Below are 19,088 nucleotides of genomic sequence, written 5' to 3'. Positions count from 1 at the left end.
AAATGTTGGTATAAATTGGAAAGGTAGCACCATGGGTAGTTACAGTAAATTCTCTAGCTTGTTAAGGGCCTTTTTAAAGAAAAATTGCAAGGGGGTAGGTGAAAAAAAAAGAAAAATTATGTCTTGGAATATAGGGGAAGAATTGATGCTTTGTATTTTTAGTATGTCCAAAAGGCATGTTACTGTACACAGTGGTATGGGCTGAAGATATAAGATATGACTTATCCGTATCATCCCTGGGGCTCATAATTCAGATCAGTGACAAAAAAAGTCAAGTTAGCTTGATACTTGATAGCCAAGCGTAATTATATGTCCACCAAAGCAGTCCATACTAATATTCTTGTTTAGGCATGGAAATTTATCTAAAAAAACAAGATATGTAGGTGTTATAGGATTAAAGGTGGGTACTTCCTTAAATTTCAAAGAATTTGTGGTAATTAAGTCCTTCCCAATTGCTGAAAAGAAATGATGCTCTTCCTTCATGTTTGTTTAAAAATTTAGCTTGAGAACAGGAGAATGAATTGAAGTTGTATATATTACTCATCTTTTAAAAATAATACATATTTTTAATGTTGATGATTCAGTCAAAGAAGACTGAGAAGAGGAATAAAGAGAAACCACTTCGGAGAATCTTTAACCTTTGGTTAGATAATTTTCCATCAAATTAGTTTTTCTTTTTTTCTTTTTTTTTTTTTCAGAAAAAGAAAAGAAAAGAATATTTACATATTCTTTAGTCTACTCTAATGGAAGAGGGCAAAGAATAAACCAGAAGTTACTTTCTCAAGAGAATAATATAAACTAGTAAATTCTTTCTATGTAGAAATGAAGTCTAATAATTGCCAGATCTTTAGATTTTAAGAGAAACTGGAAGTCTAGATTTTTAGATAAAAATGTTTAAATTTTTTAATGTTGGCATCTAATTTGAAATATAAAGAAATACTGTGCCAAATACTAAACCAAATCAAGCATGTCTACAATTTGAGTATGTTCCGTAGTGGCCAGTTTATGATTGTTGATTTAGTTCTATGTTATACAAGCTGTATCTGTGGCCCAGTAGAATACTTAATACTCATAACAATGACAGTCATTACAAGGAACTGTCATGTTCAGAACACTGTATAGGAACTCTTAGAAGATCTCCAAAGACAGTGAAGAAGAGCATTAAAGGTTAATAATAACAGCTAATATTTTCTGATCACCTACCTGTGCCAGTTACTATTCCAAATGCTTTATATAACTGAACACATTTAAGCCTTAAACTTCCTGTGAGATAAGTGCTGTTTATCTCCATTTTATAGATAAAGGCACAGGGAGAAGGAATGGTAGAGAGTAACTTGCCCAAGGACACAGAGCTAGCTGGGGAGAGGCAGATCTGTAGTCTAAATCCAGGAGTCTGACTCTAAGCCTGCCATGCTGCTTAACTTAACTTCTGTACTTTTTTTTTTTTTAAGATTTATTTATTTGAGAGAGAGTGCGAGTGCGTGCACACACACACGCATAGGAGAGAGCTCAAGCAGACTACCGCTGAGCGCAGAGCCCCATGGGGACTTCACCTCAGGCTCAACCCCACGACCTAAGAGATCATGACATGAGCTGAAATCAGTCAGATGCTTAACCAGCTGAGCCAGCACCCAGGCGCCCCTCTTTCTGTACTCTTGATAACTAAAGTATGCTATATTTTCTACCATGTCATTAGCAGGCATTGAGTATCATGTAGTAATAGGTAGAAAAATGACTATTTCCCTTTCACTCAACTCCTCTCCCTCCACTCAAAACTGTAATTTTAAACCATGAGTATGGGCTATAAGTTTGAGTCTTTCTAATCAGTTTTAACCCAGAAATCAGTGAAGGAGCTTCAGGGAGATTTTGGACTTGAAATTTTACACACCATTTTGCGTAAGTATGTATTTCCATTGCTTTAATCAGATTGCCAGGAGAGTCTATATGTTTTCTTAAAAATTCTGTGGAATGTAGAACATGGTTTAAAGTAAATTTCCTTTTAAAATTTTAACATTAAAAGTTGATTACAGAGCAAAATAAACCTTTGTTAAAATTTTAACATTAAAGGAAGAGTTTAACACCTTTTTGTTATACATTTTTATACAAATTGGATCAGCTGAGAAGTGCCTGGGTGGCGCAGTCAGTTGAGCATCTGACTCTTGATTTTGACTCAGGTTATGATCTCAGAGTCTTGGGATCAAACCCTGCTTGGGATTCCTCTCCCTCTTCCTCTGCCCCTCCCCCCCAAATAAATAAATTTTAAAAAAAGAAATTGGATCAGCTGATAGAATGACTTAAGGCACTATAACATAAAGGTTATAAATTTAGGCTCTGGGTTAAATCCCATTCCACAAGATTCCAAAGACAGTGAAGGACTTAAAAGCTTAATAGTGGCATACCTTGGGAAAAGGGTCCATAGAGCATTGGTACTGTTTTGGTAGATGCAAGTGAAAGATTAGAAGTAAGTACAAGAAGAGGAGAAATAGTACAGCCCTTGAGTTTAGCTCTGAGAGAGAGGGGGAAAAAGTGGTAACTAGAGAGGGAAGTGGAGTGGAGGGAAGGGAAGGTGTTGTCATTGTTTTCAGGGTGAGAGACTTGAATTTGTTTGTCAGTGGCTAGGTGAGTAAATGAATGCCCTGGAATTTCATTATGTCATCTCTCCTTAAAACTGGAGTTTGAAGTTAAAGCACCTAATGATACCAAAGTATGAAATTGTTAATGAGATTACAGCAAAGTTACTACATTATAAACTCCTTAGACAGTGCTCACCCTTATATTCCCAGTGCTGAGCACATTGAGCCCAATAATAGATGATACTTTTTCTAAATTGGGAAAGATGGAGTAAATTTATATTTTCATAGTCATCTATGAATAATTTTTTAACTTTAGTTGCATTTACATAAAAACACAACTTAGCCCTGTTTAAGAAATATTGACACAGTTATACCTTGGAATTGTGAGTTTAGTTTCAGACCACCACAATAAAGCAAATATTGTAGTAAAGCAAGTCAAATGATATAAAAGTACATATAAAAGTTATGTTTACACTATACTGTAATCTCTTAAGTGTGCAATGGTATGTCTAAAAAAACAATGCATACCTTAATTTTTAGAACGTCATTGCTAAAAAATGCTAACCATTATTTGAGCTTTCTGTGAGTCATAATCAGTCATCATAGATCATCATAGCAAATACAATAATGAAAACGTTTGAAATATTGGGAGAATTCTCAAAATGTGACACAAAGTGAGCAGATGCCGTTGGAAAAGTGGCACTAATAGACTTGCCCAATGCCAGTTGCCACATACCTTCAATTTGTAAGATATTTAATTATCTGCAAAGTGCAATGAAGCAAAACAATAAAACGATGCATGTCTATAATAGCAGCTAGTATTTTTTGATAGCTTATCATGTTTGAGTTAATACTCTAAATGCTTTACACAAGTGAACATCCTTAAACTTTAAAACCATCTATAAGGTAAGTACTGTTATTGCCCCCATTTTACTGATGAGGACAGTAAAAGTTAACAAGTAACCTGCTTGTCTATTAACTTTTTTTCTTAAGATTTTATTTATTTATTTTAGAGAGTATGCACATGTGCAAGGGGCAAAGGGAAAGGGAAAGAGAGAATCTCAAGCAGACTCCGTGCCAAGTGCAGAGCCTGACATGGGGCTTGATCGTACCACCCAGAGATTATGACCTGAGTCAAAATCGAGAGTTGGATGCTTAACCAACTGAGCCACCCAGGCTCCTCTACTGTCTATTAGATTTTTAATTGTGAAAGTTAGTTGGGGCTCCCTGTGGCTGAATTTCTTCATCTGTAAAATAGGGGTAAGAATTACCTCAAAGGATATTTGGGAGGAGAGCATGAGATAATTCATATACAATGTTTAATATCATGCCTGGACCATATTAAATGCTCAGTAAATGTGCCTTGTAAAAAAAGTTTGTAGTATATGCTACTCGATTGTATATTTTTTTTGTTGCGCCTTTATGAAAAATTTTGATTACGTGTTTCTAATGTATTGTATATTCTTTATCTTTATTTTACTTAGAGTTTTGATACCCATTACTGGAAGTACCTCTATGGCCATGTCAGGAAAGATATAAAGTGAAGAAAGACATTTTTATTTCATGTGAAAGTACATTTATTTCATTAACATGAATATTCAGAAGTTGCCCTTTGATTTGCCTGTTTTCTAGGTAGTTAGATTTCATGGTGGAGCTCTTCCTGCTTATGTTACATCTAGTATCCTTCTTGCTTATGGAGGACAGTTATACTCTCTTTTCTCAACAGGTAAGAATGTTTCTATTCCTTCTCTTTCTCTTCGTCCCTTCCCTCCTCAGTGCTTCATTACTCTCTCAAGTTCATAGGCGTTTCAGATTCTCTGGTTTTAGGAGATCCCCAAGAAGTTTCCTGCTTGGCTTTTCCATTGTAAACTTTTGTGCCTGAAGTTTTTTCCCCTCTACTCTAAGGATATCCTAAGAGGTAGGGTCTCCCTGATGGTGATCTTGTTCCCCATTCCATTCCTGGTACCTAACATAGTGTCAAGCACATAGTAGGCATTCAGTGTAATGTTTGGGCTGTATCCACTGTATCAGTTAGGTCCTGGCACACTGAATGGAATAATTGAGAGTTTATTTTAATGGAGGAACTACTTCAAAGATATGCATAGAGTTAAGGGAAACCAACAAGAAATGATTAAGTGCCAGATTAGCAGTAGAGCCATCTGATGCTTCTCAGTACTAGGGCAAGGGAGTGAGCAAGCCTAGAGAGCTATAGTAGAGGGCAGCATTACTACAGCTGCAGCCACTGTCAGCCTGTGGCTCAGCCGGGTGGAAAGGCGGTGGTGGTGGAGCGAATACATACATTAACCTTATTTCCTCTTATCAGTGCCTATCATTCATTGCATCTAAGTCAGCCTCTCAGAATTCAGAACAAAGTAAGGGTGGAGAATGGATCTGGAGAGGCAAATACAGAATATACACTGCATTGGACAAAACCTTCCCTAGAGTATAGCAATGAAAATAGTTTCCCAGGATCCTGCTTCATAAAGCCCTCACACACACTTGTTGGGCTTGGGTTGTAATCAAGAGAGACAAGAAATAGGAAAAGACAGTGGATCAAAATATATAAAAGTAGTCCGAAAATATCTTCTGCCGTTCCATCTTGCCAAATGCTTCTGCAGCTACTCACTTCCTTTCCATGACTTACAATTTCAAATCTGCTTTTAGTATTCATTTTAACCTTCATATACTGCTGTTGGGAATGTAAAATGGTATGTATAGATGCTTTGGAAAGTAGTCTGGCAGATATCCAAGAAAAATGTAAACATACCCCCACACTGAACTTGTGCACACATGTTCACAGAAGCACTATTCATAATATCCAAAAAGCAGAAACAACCTAGGTATCCATCAGCTGATAAACAGATAAATAAAATATGCTGATACATGCTACAACATGGATGAATCTTGGAAACATGCCAAATGAAAGGAGCCAGTCACAAAGGACTGTATATTATATGATTTCGTTTATAGAAAATGTTTGGAATAGGCCAGTCTGTAGAAACAGAAAGTAGATTAGTTGTTGCCTGGGAATAGGGAGACATTGCACGTGACAGTTAAGGGGAACAAAGTTTGTTTTGGGAGTAATGACAATGTTCTGAGATTGATTGTGGTGATGAAGGCATAATTGTGAATATACTTAAAACCACTGAATTGTGTATACTTTGAATGAATTGTGTGGTATGAGAATTATATCTCAGTGAGGTTGTTTTTTTAAAAAATCACCTTTGGAGCTTTGTGAAAATACAAATGGTGAAACCCCAGCTTTGGCTTCCTGAAGTTGTTTCACAAGTGATTTGTGTACTCTTATGTAAGATCTATTAAATTACAGTAATTTTTAATCTGTGAAGAGAGTCTTTATGATAATAATGACCCTTGCTTTCTCTGACATGAAATATGTTGCTCTTACAATGCAGTCAGTATATGATATGACTCATAGTTACTATGAATTCTTTACTACACATAATTTTTTTTAATCACCAGGTCATTGCTTAGAATATGCTATTATGTTGGATAAAGAAGCCAAGCCATACAAAGTTGATCCTTTTGTAATTATGATTAAGTTTCTGTTGGGGTAAGTTTTATTATCTGTGATAAAGATTTTAATTATTTTACATATATGAAACATGTTTGGCCCCATAATGAAATATAAATATTTATACAAATATGGCAATTGTCTTGTTTTATTAAATGGGACTTTTCTCTTAGGCAGAGGTCTAATAGGTGTATCAACATTTACTTTAATGCTATAACCATTTCAAAAGTAATTATAGAAATTATATATATATGTATCAATTATAGAAACTTAGTCTGTAAATACACCAAACTTCTAACATTTGCAAAGGGATGCATATGGTCCATAATCTTTGAGTATCCCAGATTCATGAGCGCAAACTGTTATAGGGTATTGGTGAAACGGTTACAACTAGCTGTTGGTTTTCTAACTTAAAAAAAAAAAAGACGCCTTATTTATTGCAAGGATCAATAGAGAGCGATGGAACTGCTTTAAGACTCAGGACTCATCAGTAGCCTCACTTGGAAGATAAATGACTTGTTCTCTACAAGATATTGAAATTTGTTTTTCGGTATAATTACGGATTGAGTTATCATGGAACTTTGGGGACTCTAGTGAATGGTCAGACACCTCAGATATTAAATCCTTGAATGTCAGTTGTTGATTTTTTTTTTTTTTTGCTTTTATTGTATGTTTTCTTTTATCCACAGATATAACTGGTTTAAGGAATTATGGGATGTGTTAATGTTACCAGAATTAGATGCCATCCTTTTAACTAGTCAGAGTATGTGTTTCCCCCTTGTATCCTTGATTCTTTTTCTGTTTGGAACATGTACTGCCTACTGGGGTGGCCTACTTTCTTCTACATCTGTGAGACTCCTTTCTTCATTGTGGCTAGCTTTGAAAAGGTAAAGAATGACTGAAAGCTTTCTTACTGTTCTTAAAGAAAAAACTATATTTTGATAGGGAACTTCAAAATTAATTGACTTTCACTAAACTCTAATTTCTAAGGAAAGATGTATAACTAGAAAAATATGGGTTAGTGTTCAAAGTTTTGTCTTTGTTAAAGATAATCATTTAGGAGCACCTGGCTGGCTCAGTCAGAAGAGAGTGCAACTCTTGATCTCAGGGATCATGAGTTTGAGCCCCACATTGGTGTAGAGATTACTGAAATAAATAAAAACTTTTATTTAAAAAAAGATAATTTATTGCAAGTTAAATGCTACATTTGAATTTGAATTTAATGCCAAGAGTTAATCAAAAAAGTTTGACAGAGGGTTGCCTTACTGTCTCAGTCGGTAGAGCATGAGACTATTGAACTCAGGGTCATGAGTTCGAGCCCAGCACTGGGAGTAGACATTACTTTAAAAAGTGACAGATTACAGAAGTATTTTTAATTTTTATGATTGTAAATCTTTTGAAGGAGGAAGTGTTTCTCTGGCAATGCTTTTATATGTTGACTTTCAGTCAAACCTGAGAGCAGGAGAATTCCAATGAAGATACTTAAGATCAGATTAGATGAAATGCATAAAAATTCCAAAAACATTGCCTAGAGTTTTATTTTGGACCAAAAGACAAAGTTTAAAGTTACTGGTAGGCTTTTTCTGGTAAACCACTGACCTTGTTTCTATTGCCTCTGCTCCTCACCAGACATGTTATGTGATTTACTGTCACAGAGGGGATTATGGTGTGATGCTTTTTCCTTCACCTTTCTGAGGTGCTTCTGACACTAATAGCATCATAAGTCTGAGTGATCTCGAGACTTTAAGAAATAGAAAACTGTTTTTCCTCCTATCAAGATTGGAAATATATGGCACAGGGCCTATAATTAATGATTATTTTTAGCAACATTTTTTCTGTGTGCAAATATCAGCCATAGTGTATCTAAATGGAAGAGGAGCTATCCCAGTGTATTACAGAATATACAAATATATGTCATCCCTTGCATTTATGAAAAAATATTTTACTGCTTACCTTATGGTACTTGCATATTAATAAGCAGGACGGCCTGGCACAGTATTGTTTTCTTCCTTTTTTTTTTTAATGTATTGTTTTCTTTTTAAATGTGACTATGTAAATAACTGATAATATACTTTTAAAAGCTTTATTCTTGTTTTGTCCAGGCCCTCTGAACTTCCTAAAGATATCAAGATGATATCAGTAGATTTGCCCTTTTTGACAATTGTTTTGATCCTCGTTAGTTGGACAACTTGTGGAGCATTTGCCATACTGCTTACTTATCTTTATTATGTGTTTAAGGTATGTCACATTGCTGAAGTCAGAATGGCTGGGCTTTGTTTCAGGTAGACATAGAATTTCCTGCAGGTGTTTTTAACAAAAATTTTAATTATAGCTGCAGTAACCTGTTATTTAAGGTTTAAGTGTAGAAGGCTTTTTTTTTAACATCTTAGTTATTTAAAATACATGGTTAAACTATAGAGCTAAAATTACTAATTTGAGTTCAGTTAGTTTATTTTTTAAAAAAATTAAAAGATGGGGAGAATATATAATCTGTTTCACAATGCTTCTTGCTCTTGCAAGTAATGTTAACTTTTTAAAAAACATTTTACTAGAGCAGTTTTTATTCACACCTCCCTTTGAACATGGGTAATAGACAAAAAGTTATGTCAGTGGGATCAAACTATCAATTGTGCTGACATAATGTAAAATATTACAGATGTTGCTGGAGAATCAGAAGACAAAAATAATTAGGCTGATAATTTTACTGAGGAAGTAAAGAACACTTCCAAGAAGGCTGATAGCTTTGCAGGAAAATCTAGGTTATACAACGGGATACTCTCCACCTTAAACTTAGGTAGAGACAGTTGATACCAGAATGGATAATCATTTTTTTCTTTTTTAAACAAAGGTTTATTTACATCTGCTTTTAATACTAATATATGCACATTATAGATTATTTTCAATTTTCCAAGGGAAATTTATGTCCATCAGAAAAATCTGTTTACTACTTTGATTTATAAATATATTTTTAGCTTTTTAAATTGGATATTTCAAATAATTGACTCAATAAGTAAAACTTTCTCAAATACTTAGCTTAAGCAAACCTAACAAATTAAACCTAAAGATTTTCTGAGGTTCTTGTAAACATTTCACTACCATATATAATTGAGTTCAGATTTTCAAAAATTGAGAATAGGTAAGACATGTTAAATTCTTTATACTGTACTGAAGATAATCAAATATTTTACGGGACACTAAGTTGCTAGAGCAAAGAATTATTCAAACATAGATTCTCAGAATATAGAAGGTATAGCAATATATCCTAGACCCCATCATAGTCTGGAAGTTTGTATTATTTTGTTTCTGTTTTTTAATCCGTAATAGCAAGCATGTGTAGTTACTATTTACCTTTTCTGAAAGAATATTTATAAATGTTTAAATGTACTTTTAGTTATTTAGATTTCCTTAAATTTCAGATTACAGTGTTTCTCAGTTGTAATAAAAGTGGGTTTTTTTTGTTTCAAAATAAAAGTGAAATTAAATAGTTTTTTCTTTTTTTCTAGATTGTTCATCTGCAAGCCAGCCTAACAACTTACAAAAATAGCCAGACTGTGGTAAGTTTTATTTTTGAAACTCTACATCACTTTAATATAAAAGAATATGGAAATGAAAAAATTTTTTTAAGTTAGGATTTTACAGTGTTTAAAAAAGGTGTCATGAATTTAAGTAACTTTAAGAAAAGTGAACCTAGGGGCACCTGGGTGGTGCAGTCGTTAAGCGTCTGCCTTCGGCTCAGGGCGTGATCCCAGCGTTCTGGGATGGAGACCCACGTCAGGCTCCTCCGCTATGAGCCTGCTTCTTCCTCTCCCACTCCCCCTGCTTGTGTTCCCTCTCTCACTAGCTGTCTCTCTCTCTGTCAAATAAATAAATAAAATATTAAAAAAAAAAAAAAAGAAAAGTGAACCTAATAGACTTAAATTGTCTTATTTTATTTATGTTATGTTTATGTTTTATGTTTAAAATAACTTATGTTATTTTATTTTATTTTATTTTTTATATTTTATTTTATTTATTTTATTTTATTTTATATTTTATTTTATTATTTTATTTTATTTTATTTTATTTTAATTTTATTTTATTGTTAGAGAGTATGCACATGGAGGGGTGGGGAGTAACAGGGAGGTGCAGACCAGAGAGGGAGAGAGAATCTCAAGCCCCCAATGCAGGGCTTGATTTCACAACCAGAGATCATGACCTGAGCCAAAATAAATAGTTGAACACTTAACTGACTAAGCCACCCAGACACCCCTGTCTAATTTTAATTTGATCTTTATCAGTGCTTATGTCATTTTTATTGTTATAAATTATCTTTTAAATTTTAAGTAATTACTTAGAGGATATAGTCTCAGCAATGGAAATAGCAAGTCAAGGAATAAAAATTTTATAACTAATAACTGCTTTAAATTACATTGAGCAAGGTAGTTTCAATATTTTATATCAGTTTGGCAAAAGAAAGATGTGGTTATTTAGCTATTAAATAATGGAGTATGATTCTGAGTAAAATAATAAAGTCAAATTTTAATGTTAGTATTTTTATTTTATTGCTTTAAAGAATCCTAAACACTCTAGAAGAAGTGAAAAAAAATCAAATCACCATAAAGACTCTACAGTACACCATCTTCGTTTATCTGCCAGTGATGCTGAAGATAGTCTTCGCATGCACAGTACTGTGATTAACTTATTAACATGGATTGTATTACTCAGCATGCCGTCTTTAATTTATTGGTTAAAGAATCTCAGGTGTGTTTTATTTATATAATTATAACTTTTGTGCTTCAAACATTAAATATCTGTAGGTAGAGACTTACCAGATTCCTAATGATCCATAAAACTTCTTCAAGAGTAGGAAGCTATGTATCACCTGAAATTTGTTTTTAATACATTGACATTTTTTCCCTTACTATGAGAATATAAACTTCCTCAAAATCTGCCCAAAAGAGGGAAGTGTATTTTATTTATTTTACCTTTAACCTTCTGTGAGTCTGGATATTATGTGAAAATGTGCTTTATTTTGTTGACTTAGGTATTCATGATGCTACTGCTTTAAGTATTTTTCAATTCATGATCAACTTTATGTTTTCTTAAATTTGGAAGGAAGAAAATGCTTACATTTAAAAAGATTAGAAATAAGGGAAAAAAAAGTATAGTTTTCTAATTATCAAACATTGAACTAAAATAAATGACCAGCTGTTTTACTATTGAAAACCATTTTTTCTTTGCCACGTGATAATTGTTCTAGTTTAAACAGAGTGTGGAAATGCCCTCTAAGATAATTTCTAGAATATTTAGTTACTGTTAAATATTAAAAAAAAAAAAATAGGCCACCTCATCCAAATAATAATTGATCCCCTATCAATAATTGTTTTCAGAAATAATATAAAAATTTCAAATTATCTAAATACTGGAGGTATTTTTTTTGAAAAGCCAAGTAAGTTTGATTAAATTAGATCAACAGATTATGAGATGTTAATATACTTCCTTTGTCCCTCATTTTAGTCAAGATCCAGATTTTTGTTCACAGGTTTGGGGAGAAATTATTTGAGGATCATGAATATATGATTCTGAAAGGCTAGAGATGCCTCACCATAAATGCCAGAGATGAGAACTTGGATTTTTAAAAATAGGGACAATTGCTTTATATCAGCCTCATTTTCTTCATCTTTTTTTTTTCCTAGAGCAGACTTAATATATTTTAAATAGTTTGTTTTATGAAAACATTTCTATATGAGCTTTCAGGCATATACTTATTAAAAGGAAGCGCTTCTATATTGGATATTTTCACTTCCTTTAGTAGTTTCTGAACATAATTCTCCATATAAAACCTTAGGTGTAAAGATAATATAACAAAAATTATTTATCAAAGATTTCATGAGCTGTTTAGAGCTCTCATCATATCTATGGACTATTTTGAAATTAATTTATTTGATTCTGATTATTTAAAATGATTGGGTGTGCTTTGTTGATTTATGGGGTTTTTTTTCTCTTTGATATAGGTATTACTTTAAACTTAATCCTGATCCGTGTAAACCTTTGGCATTTATCCTTATTCCAACTGTGGCAATTCTTGGAAATACTCATAATGTTTCAATAAAATCCAGGTATAATAGTTTAATCTTTCTTTTTCTCACATCTTTTCCTAGTCTTAATCACTTTCCTTTATGTCTGAAATATGTTCTTTATGTCTCAATATTTTAGCTATATCTAAATATTTGACTAAATATTATGTCTAAATATTTTGAAATATATTCCTAAAGCTAAAGCTGTCATCGTACAGTAATTATGGTTTGTATGCAGGTATCATTTATATGTAAGTATATTTTATTTGTTTTCTTAATTACGAGTTTTACTCATTAGGATATAATAATGTTTTTTTTTTAATTTAGCTCTTAAAAGATATGATGTCTAATAAGATTTGTTTCCAAAAAGTACAGAAGGAGTGATGTGGATAGGATTATAGATGAAGTAAGATTGGCCATGACTTGATTCCTTTTGAAGTTGGGTGATGGGTACATGAAGTTCATTACACTGTTAGTTCACTTATATATATGTTTAAAGTTCTCTATAATAATATTTGACTTTTCGTTGATTGATTTGGTTGTTTGCTCTAGGAGACTGTTTTCAGTTGATTTTGGCAGATGTTTACAGATACTCTAGAATGGAAGCCGACCTGAGGTTTAAATCTTGGCTCGGCCATTTAATACCTCTATGTCCTTAGATAAATTTCTTAACCCCTCTTATCCTCAGTTTCTCTGTTTTCTGAGTAAAAAGGTAATAGTCTTTTCTGATAGTATTTTTCTTTTGAAAGATTTAGTGTGTTAATATTGTTCCTGTTAGGAATTAAGGGTTCCTTTTTTATTTGGATAAGTTTCTTTTTTGCTATTACAAGTAAAGTTAAGATATTTCTGACTAAACAAAACTGGTTATTTACTTAATAGAAATATTTTTCTCTAGCTAAAATGTGGCTTGTATTGATCTTTTTAAAAATTGGGGACAGTTAAATTCATTATATGAAAAATTACTTCATCTAACATCATTTAGAACAGTTTCTCAAAACTGTATAAAAGATCAGCATATTCTGGTTTTCCTACAGTGTAGTTTAGTAATGTATATTTCTTTGTTTCTTTACAGTAAATTGTTGAAGATTACTTCACAATTTCCACTTCCTCTGGCTGTTGGTGTAATTGCTTTTGGGTCAGCACATTTATACAGGGTTCCATGCTTCGTTTTCATTCCTCTTTTACTCCATGCATTATGCAACTTTATGTAAGACTGGATTTAAGGAATGATAAAAATAATTTATACATTTTAGGGTCAGTAATAAGAGGGAATGCACAGATTCGTCAATGTGGACAGCGAGATCCTTTGGAGAAGACCAGTCTATTTTTACAATATTGAAAATAAGAAATTAGTTTTATAATGCTTGAGAAAAGTAGTTGAAGCATGGTTTTGTTTTGTGGTATGGCATCTATGTACTAGTCATTTTTGAAAAATTAGTAAAAGGGTCTGGTGGCCACTGTTTTTGAGGACTTCTGCATATCAGCTATTCCGCTAAGATTGGCCATACTGGAGATCTTCTAAATACTCAGTAAATGTAGCATTGCTTGTAATCTCAACTCAAGCATTCTGCTCATTTCATCAAACTTTCTTCTGAAAAGTCAGTTACTTTGTATTTGCTACAGCATGCATATTGAGAAATCAGTCTTAAAAGATGAATGAAAAAGAAAAAGATCAATGAAATTCACAACTGTTTGGTTTCTCAAAAATTAAATAATCTCAAAGAGTCTTTGGTCAGTTTTTGGCAGCCACAATGAACAAGGCGGATCTTTTGTTTTACATCTATGAAAATACAACTTTTAATTTTAAGGAGACATGTTTTCTTGGTAACCAATGGAAAATTGAACATAATTTAAACTCAAAACTCAAAATTTTCTCACTACTTTTCAAATACAGATCTTATTTTTATTCTTGGTGAATATCAGGAGACTATTAAATCTCTTGTTAAATTTAAAGAAAATTGTCCCAGATATTTACTTACTGGTGTTGGAGAAGTACAGTTGTTCAATATATACCATTTTATTTAATTCATTGACCCCATGGTTGCCAAAAGTGCCTCAGATCATGATGGATTTTTAAAATAACTAAATTCCAGTGGTCAGCAAAAACTCTAGGTTTGCACAGTTTTTGTCTACTGTAGAAAAAAATGTCAGCATGATCAAGTAGTGTACTACATTTGATATGTAAAATTATGCTATTAATGGAATAACCGTTACCCATTAATACCATAAGTATAAACAGTATATTTAAATAAATTGGAGGTTTTAGCCACTAGTTTTAACAATGGCATCTTAATTTGCCAAAGTGATTACCTTGGTTTGACAGAAAAGAGTAATACTTCTATTTCATTTCAGACTTCAGCTCACTTTTAGCTACAGAAGAGTAGGTAATGGAGCTAGGTATCTTTGCCTTAAGATATAATAAACTCAGGCTGAAGTATACTTGGCTCATGGAGCCCTTCCTTTAGATGTGTATGTTCCATATACCCAAAACCGTTCAAGTAAGCCCTTAAATCCCAGTAATACTTGTGAACTTTTGTCCTTGTTAGTACCTAGGAATGTCCTAGAGTACCAAATTCATTTTGTCAGCAATTGCATCTGGATTCCATTTCAACCTCTCAGCTGTTACTGCCTGTGGAGGGTTACCTCACTTCACTTCTCAGTTATTGCTCAGGTCCTTGCTGTTTTGGCATCAGTTGAAGAGGATCTCAGTATCTTCTGTGAGGGTTATAAGTTTATATGATTCCATTTGTCTCTCCCAACCTCATGCCTATTGTTCAGTATTTATATTTCACTTATGGAGATCGTTAAAGGGAAGCATAACCTCATAGTAGACATGGCTGACATTTCAGGCTCTCATTTGAGAGAGGTAGCACAAGGATAAAATACAAAATGCTTGTTCAGTATCTGAAAGGAAAGAGAGTTTATTATACACTTGTCCCATGGCATACCACGTGTATATTTAAATAAGGACATATCTGCTTATGTTTACCTATTCATATATTCATAAATAAGTTTTATATACATTTGTATCTTTATTTTTTTCTCTGATATTATCATATTTTTACATTACAGGTTAAACGTGTCATTTATTTCTGAATTTAAACTTATGTTTATATACAGAAAGAACTTTAGAAAATTCATTAAATTTGTATCTTCAGTTGACAGCCACAGTCATTGAGTTTATATGATCTAAAGTCTCCTTGTTCAGTCAGTACTGCTCATGAATAAAATGTAAGAAGGTTAAATTTCTCATTTGTGAGTAGGAGATTAACTTTTTAAACAGCAGACGAGGCACACTAATTCTCACTAAACAATTTTCATGTGAGTGTAGTTATCAAGTGCTAAAGTCTTATTTATTCCAACAGAATATTTCATTTTAGGGCTATAAAAAGGATTCTAATTAAACATTTTTATAAACAACAGTAGGTTGGGTCTTTAGCCATTACACACACAGACACACACACGCACACACACACACACACGCACACACACACACACACTTTGACAGGGCGTTTATCAAATCCTGATGCATGTTAAGCCCAAATAACTAACAGAGATAAGTGGGCTCTGTCTGAAGATAAGGGAAATTGATGTTTCTGTCACTTGGGGAACAAATCTTTAAATTATACGTTGTTTCTACCATGCTTACAACTTATATTATTAGCTGGTAAAACAGTACAGCTTTATTAGAAATGTTACTAAAAATGAAATTGTTTATTGGCAGTTACAGATTATTCAATTCAGGAAACTTCTGAGCTTGAGTGCTATAACATTTTTATTTAGAATTTGAATTTATAAGTTTTGTGTTACAAAAGTTACTCTTGGACCCTATAACTAGATCAAACATATAGATCAAAATTACAAAAATTACTCTTGGACCCTATAACTAAACCAAACATATAGATCAAACAGAAAAAATACTGAGTACTTTTAGTGTTTCTAAAACCTCAGATGGAGTTATTAGTATAATTTGGAACTGATAATATGGTAGAAAACATTAACCTCTTTTTTCTGGAACTTTTTCATGCCAGAAATTAAACAGGTTCTACTAACTCTTTCTTGGTTGTCACCACAATGAAAATATTTAAAATAGTGGTCTCAAAAAGCCATTCTTGCCTGGTTCACATTGATTTTGAGTTTCTTCAGTATATATTGATCATGTATTGATTAATCTTTAATTTTTTTTCATATTTTGGTCAGATAAGTTCACATGTGTCTAATGGAATACCTTTTCTTGATTGAACTACACTGTGGTATCTACATGATTATACAGTAAAGAAAAATAAAGAACTATACTAGGCCTAGTAAATGTTTGTTGTTGATTATCCTATCACTCGTGCAGACGGTACACATTTCCACCACACACACATACTTAAATGAAGCAAATTATATGATTTGTTCATTATCTAGTGCTACACTTCTCCTAATGCTTCAGCCTTGTCATTCATAGCATAGTATATTTATTTTACCTCACTGCTTAGTAGCTCCTCTTACACGTAGTGGCCAGGGGAAAAAAAGGAGGGAAAATGGAAGAAACACAAAGATTATGGGATAAACTAGGACTTGATTCCTGAATCACCAGATAGTTAACTGACATGTATTTTCATTTTAGGCATTAGGTCTAAATTAGTGTAATGTCTTCTTTATTAGGAGGTTTAGTATAAATCTTTACAGTGCTGCACTTACAAATTTAGTAAACTATTATTAAAATCAGTTGGGAAATTTTTTTTAAATATGTTTTATATGACTAGGCATCTGTTATTTTTTCATCATCACTTTTTGTTTTCTCAGTGTACCTATCATAGGAAACTAGATACCTTGTGAGGTTTTTCACGGGGGAGTCAATTTGGAGAACATGACGCACTCCCAGGAAGTATTAAAAGTATCTTTGTATTATGTGGGGCACCTGGCTGGCTCAGTTGGTGGAGCATGTGACTCTTGATCTTGGAGTTGTGAGTTCAAGCCCCACATTGGGTGTGGAGATTACTCAAAAATAAAATCTTAAAAAAAAAAAAAAAAGAAAAGACAGAAAGCTTCCTTGCCACACAAGGTAAATATAGAAGATACTTTTACGAAATAGATGATTAGGAGCTAAAATTTTATCTCTTTTTGAACGAAGGACAGCATTTCAATGTCTGTGATGAGCTTTTATTTATGTATAATACACATGCATTCTTTCACAATAAGTTTCAACAGCCTGAGGAAATAGGAAGTCTGTGAGGCTACTTGTGTTCTTTACTTTTAATAAGGATGATAGGAAAGAAAAGTCAGGTCAGTAATCCCAATCTGAATATGTGTACTGTAAATGGTTAAGAATTCGCATTTTTGTGATAAATTATATTATGAATATAGAAGACTGAATTTTGTATATTAGCAGTTTTAAGAACAGAATAAAGTTTGGAAATAGAATAGACTAATTTATTTCATTAATAGTTTAAATGTAACAGTACACCTGAAACAATAATATATGTCTTTCAAAAGTTAAATGATATTCTAAGCTACATCTTGATTACATTGTCTGTGGTTGAAAATTTTAAGTCAAGTACAGGACTTTCTAAAAGTGTTTGGCATGTTATGCTGCCAAAAATGACTATGGTTTGAAATGTCAAGTAACCAGTCAATTTCTGATGACTTTGTATAGGACTTGATATATATGAATCAAAATTATTCTGTACCGATTCTGTACATTGTAACTTTGAATACTTGTAAAAAACTGTATTTGTTATTGTATTTTGGTTAGTGTAAATTTGTTTGCGTATTTGAATTTTAATCTTAATTTAGGAAAGCTAAAAAGTAGCCAGTTTTGTAAAGTTCATATACTATTTTTTAATGTTATTTTTGTTTTTAGTATTTGTATTCAAGTAATGTTATTAGTAAAAGATTTATAGACAAAGCATAGAACTGTTAACTGTTCATAAGCCGAAATTATAGGTATATTTTGTATTTCATGTTGCACTTGTTTCATATTGGACTTTTTACATCCCTTTTACAGGGAAAAAAAACACATTTAAATTTTTTTAGCATAAACCTCTGCATTGAAAACTATAACTGTATTCATATGGTTAGCAAAACACACTTTGCCACCAAAGCTAAATGAAACTGTAAAATACCTCCAGATATTTGTGCCAATGAATTTTTCTTAACATATTGAGATTAAAGTAAGAAATATTTTCAGTATTTTTCATCTGGGGCTTAGTATTAAATATATAAATCATCAAAACTTAAATTCCATACCCAAATTTTTCTTTGAATATATATAATATACCATAGTATATTCTATTTTATCTGAATTATGGAATAATGTTCTCTGATTTTATTGAGTTTAAAACTTAATTTACTCAATAATGATCTTTTGTTAATTGAAGTAATCTTTCATCACAGATTCATTCTGTTGTGTAAAACTTTAAATTTTGTTGTACAGATTATTTTTAGTACAGGTGTCTCTCGTTTACTATGGAATTTGTTTTGTTTTCTATGTATTTCCATTCAGTCCCTTTATAAATCACATGTTTCAAAGGGGAAAAATATCTACTAGATCCTAACAGTACAATGAAATAAACATTTTAAAATGCATATTTTAACAGAAAATATAAACAATGGTGTTAATGCTGAAGTGTTAACATTGATGGGTGTATACTCATGATAGAGAAGTAGAAAAATGATAGACTCACATTTATCTGATTGAAATTCTTTAATTTCACCCCTATAGAAATTCTCAAAGGGAATTTCAGTCCCTCATATAGATTTCCCCATCAGTTAATGTCACTTATTGTTTCTCCGTCTAGTAAAGTTGATGCAGTTTGCAAAAGTAGCCTTGCAAATAAAGAGGCAAGAGAAAACCAAATATTAAACTGTTTGGCCTTGATTTAGTGACAGTCCATCCAGTTAACTAGTAGTGACTGGAAATTAGTGAAAAGATAATGTACA

The 19,088-nt window shown here is 32.4% G+C and overlaps 1 protein-coding gene across 1 annotated transcript in view; it reads left to right on the top strand.

Moving 5' to 3' along the window:
- Positions 1–16,470, top strand: part of PGAP1 (post-GPI attachment to proteins inositol deacylase 1) — a 68,428-nt gene extending 51,958 nt beyond the window's left edge. The window contains exons 20-27 of the mRNA XM_026492273.4: positions 4,206–4,299; positions 6,054–6,144; positions 6,795–6,992; positions 8,208–8,343; positions 9,609–9,659; positions 10,658–10,845; positions 12,099–12,203; positions 13,234–16,470. Coding sequence (XP_026348058.2) covers positions 4,206–4,299; positions 6,054–6,144; positions 6,795–6,992; positions 8,208–8,343; positions 9,609–9,659; positions 10,658–10,845; positions 12,099–12,203; positions 13,234–13,372 — 1,002 coding nt within the window. The 3' untranslated portion in view covers positions 13,373–16,470. The remainder of the gene's footprint in view (positions 1–4,205; positions 4,300–6,053; positions 6,145–6,794; positions 6,993–8,207; positions 8,344–9,608; positions 9,660–10,657; positions 10,846–12,098; positions 12,204–13,233) is intronic.
- Positions 16,471–19,088: the final 2,618 nt, after the last annotated feature.

This window comes from Ursus arctos, unplaced genomic scaffold (genome assembly GCF_023065955.2).
Source record: "Ursus arctos isolate Adak ecotype North America unplaced genomic scaffold, UrsArc2.0 scaffold_1, whole genome shotgun sequence".
NCBI lineage: Eukaryota > Metazoa > Chordata > Mammalia > Carnivora > Ursidae > Ursus > Ursus arctos.
Note: the sequence above shows the minus strand (reverse complement) of the source record. Positions and strands in the feature narration are given on the sequence as shown.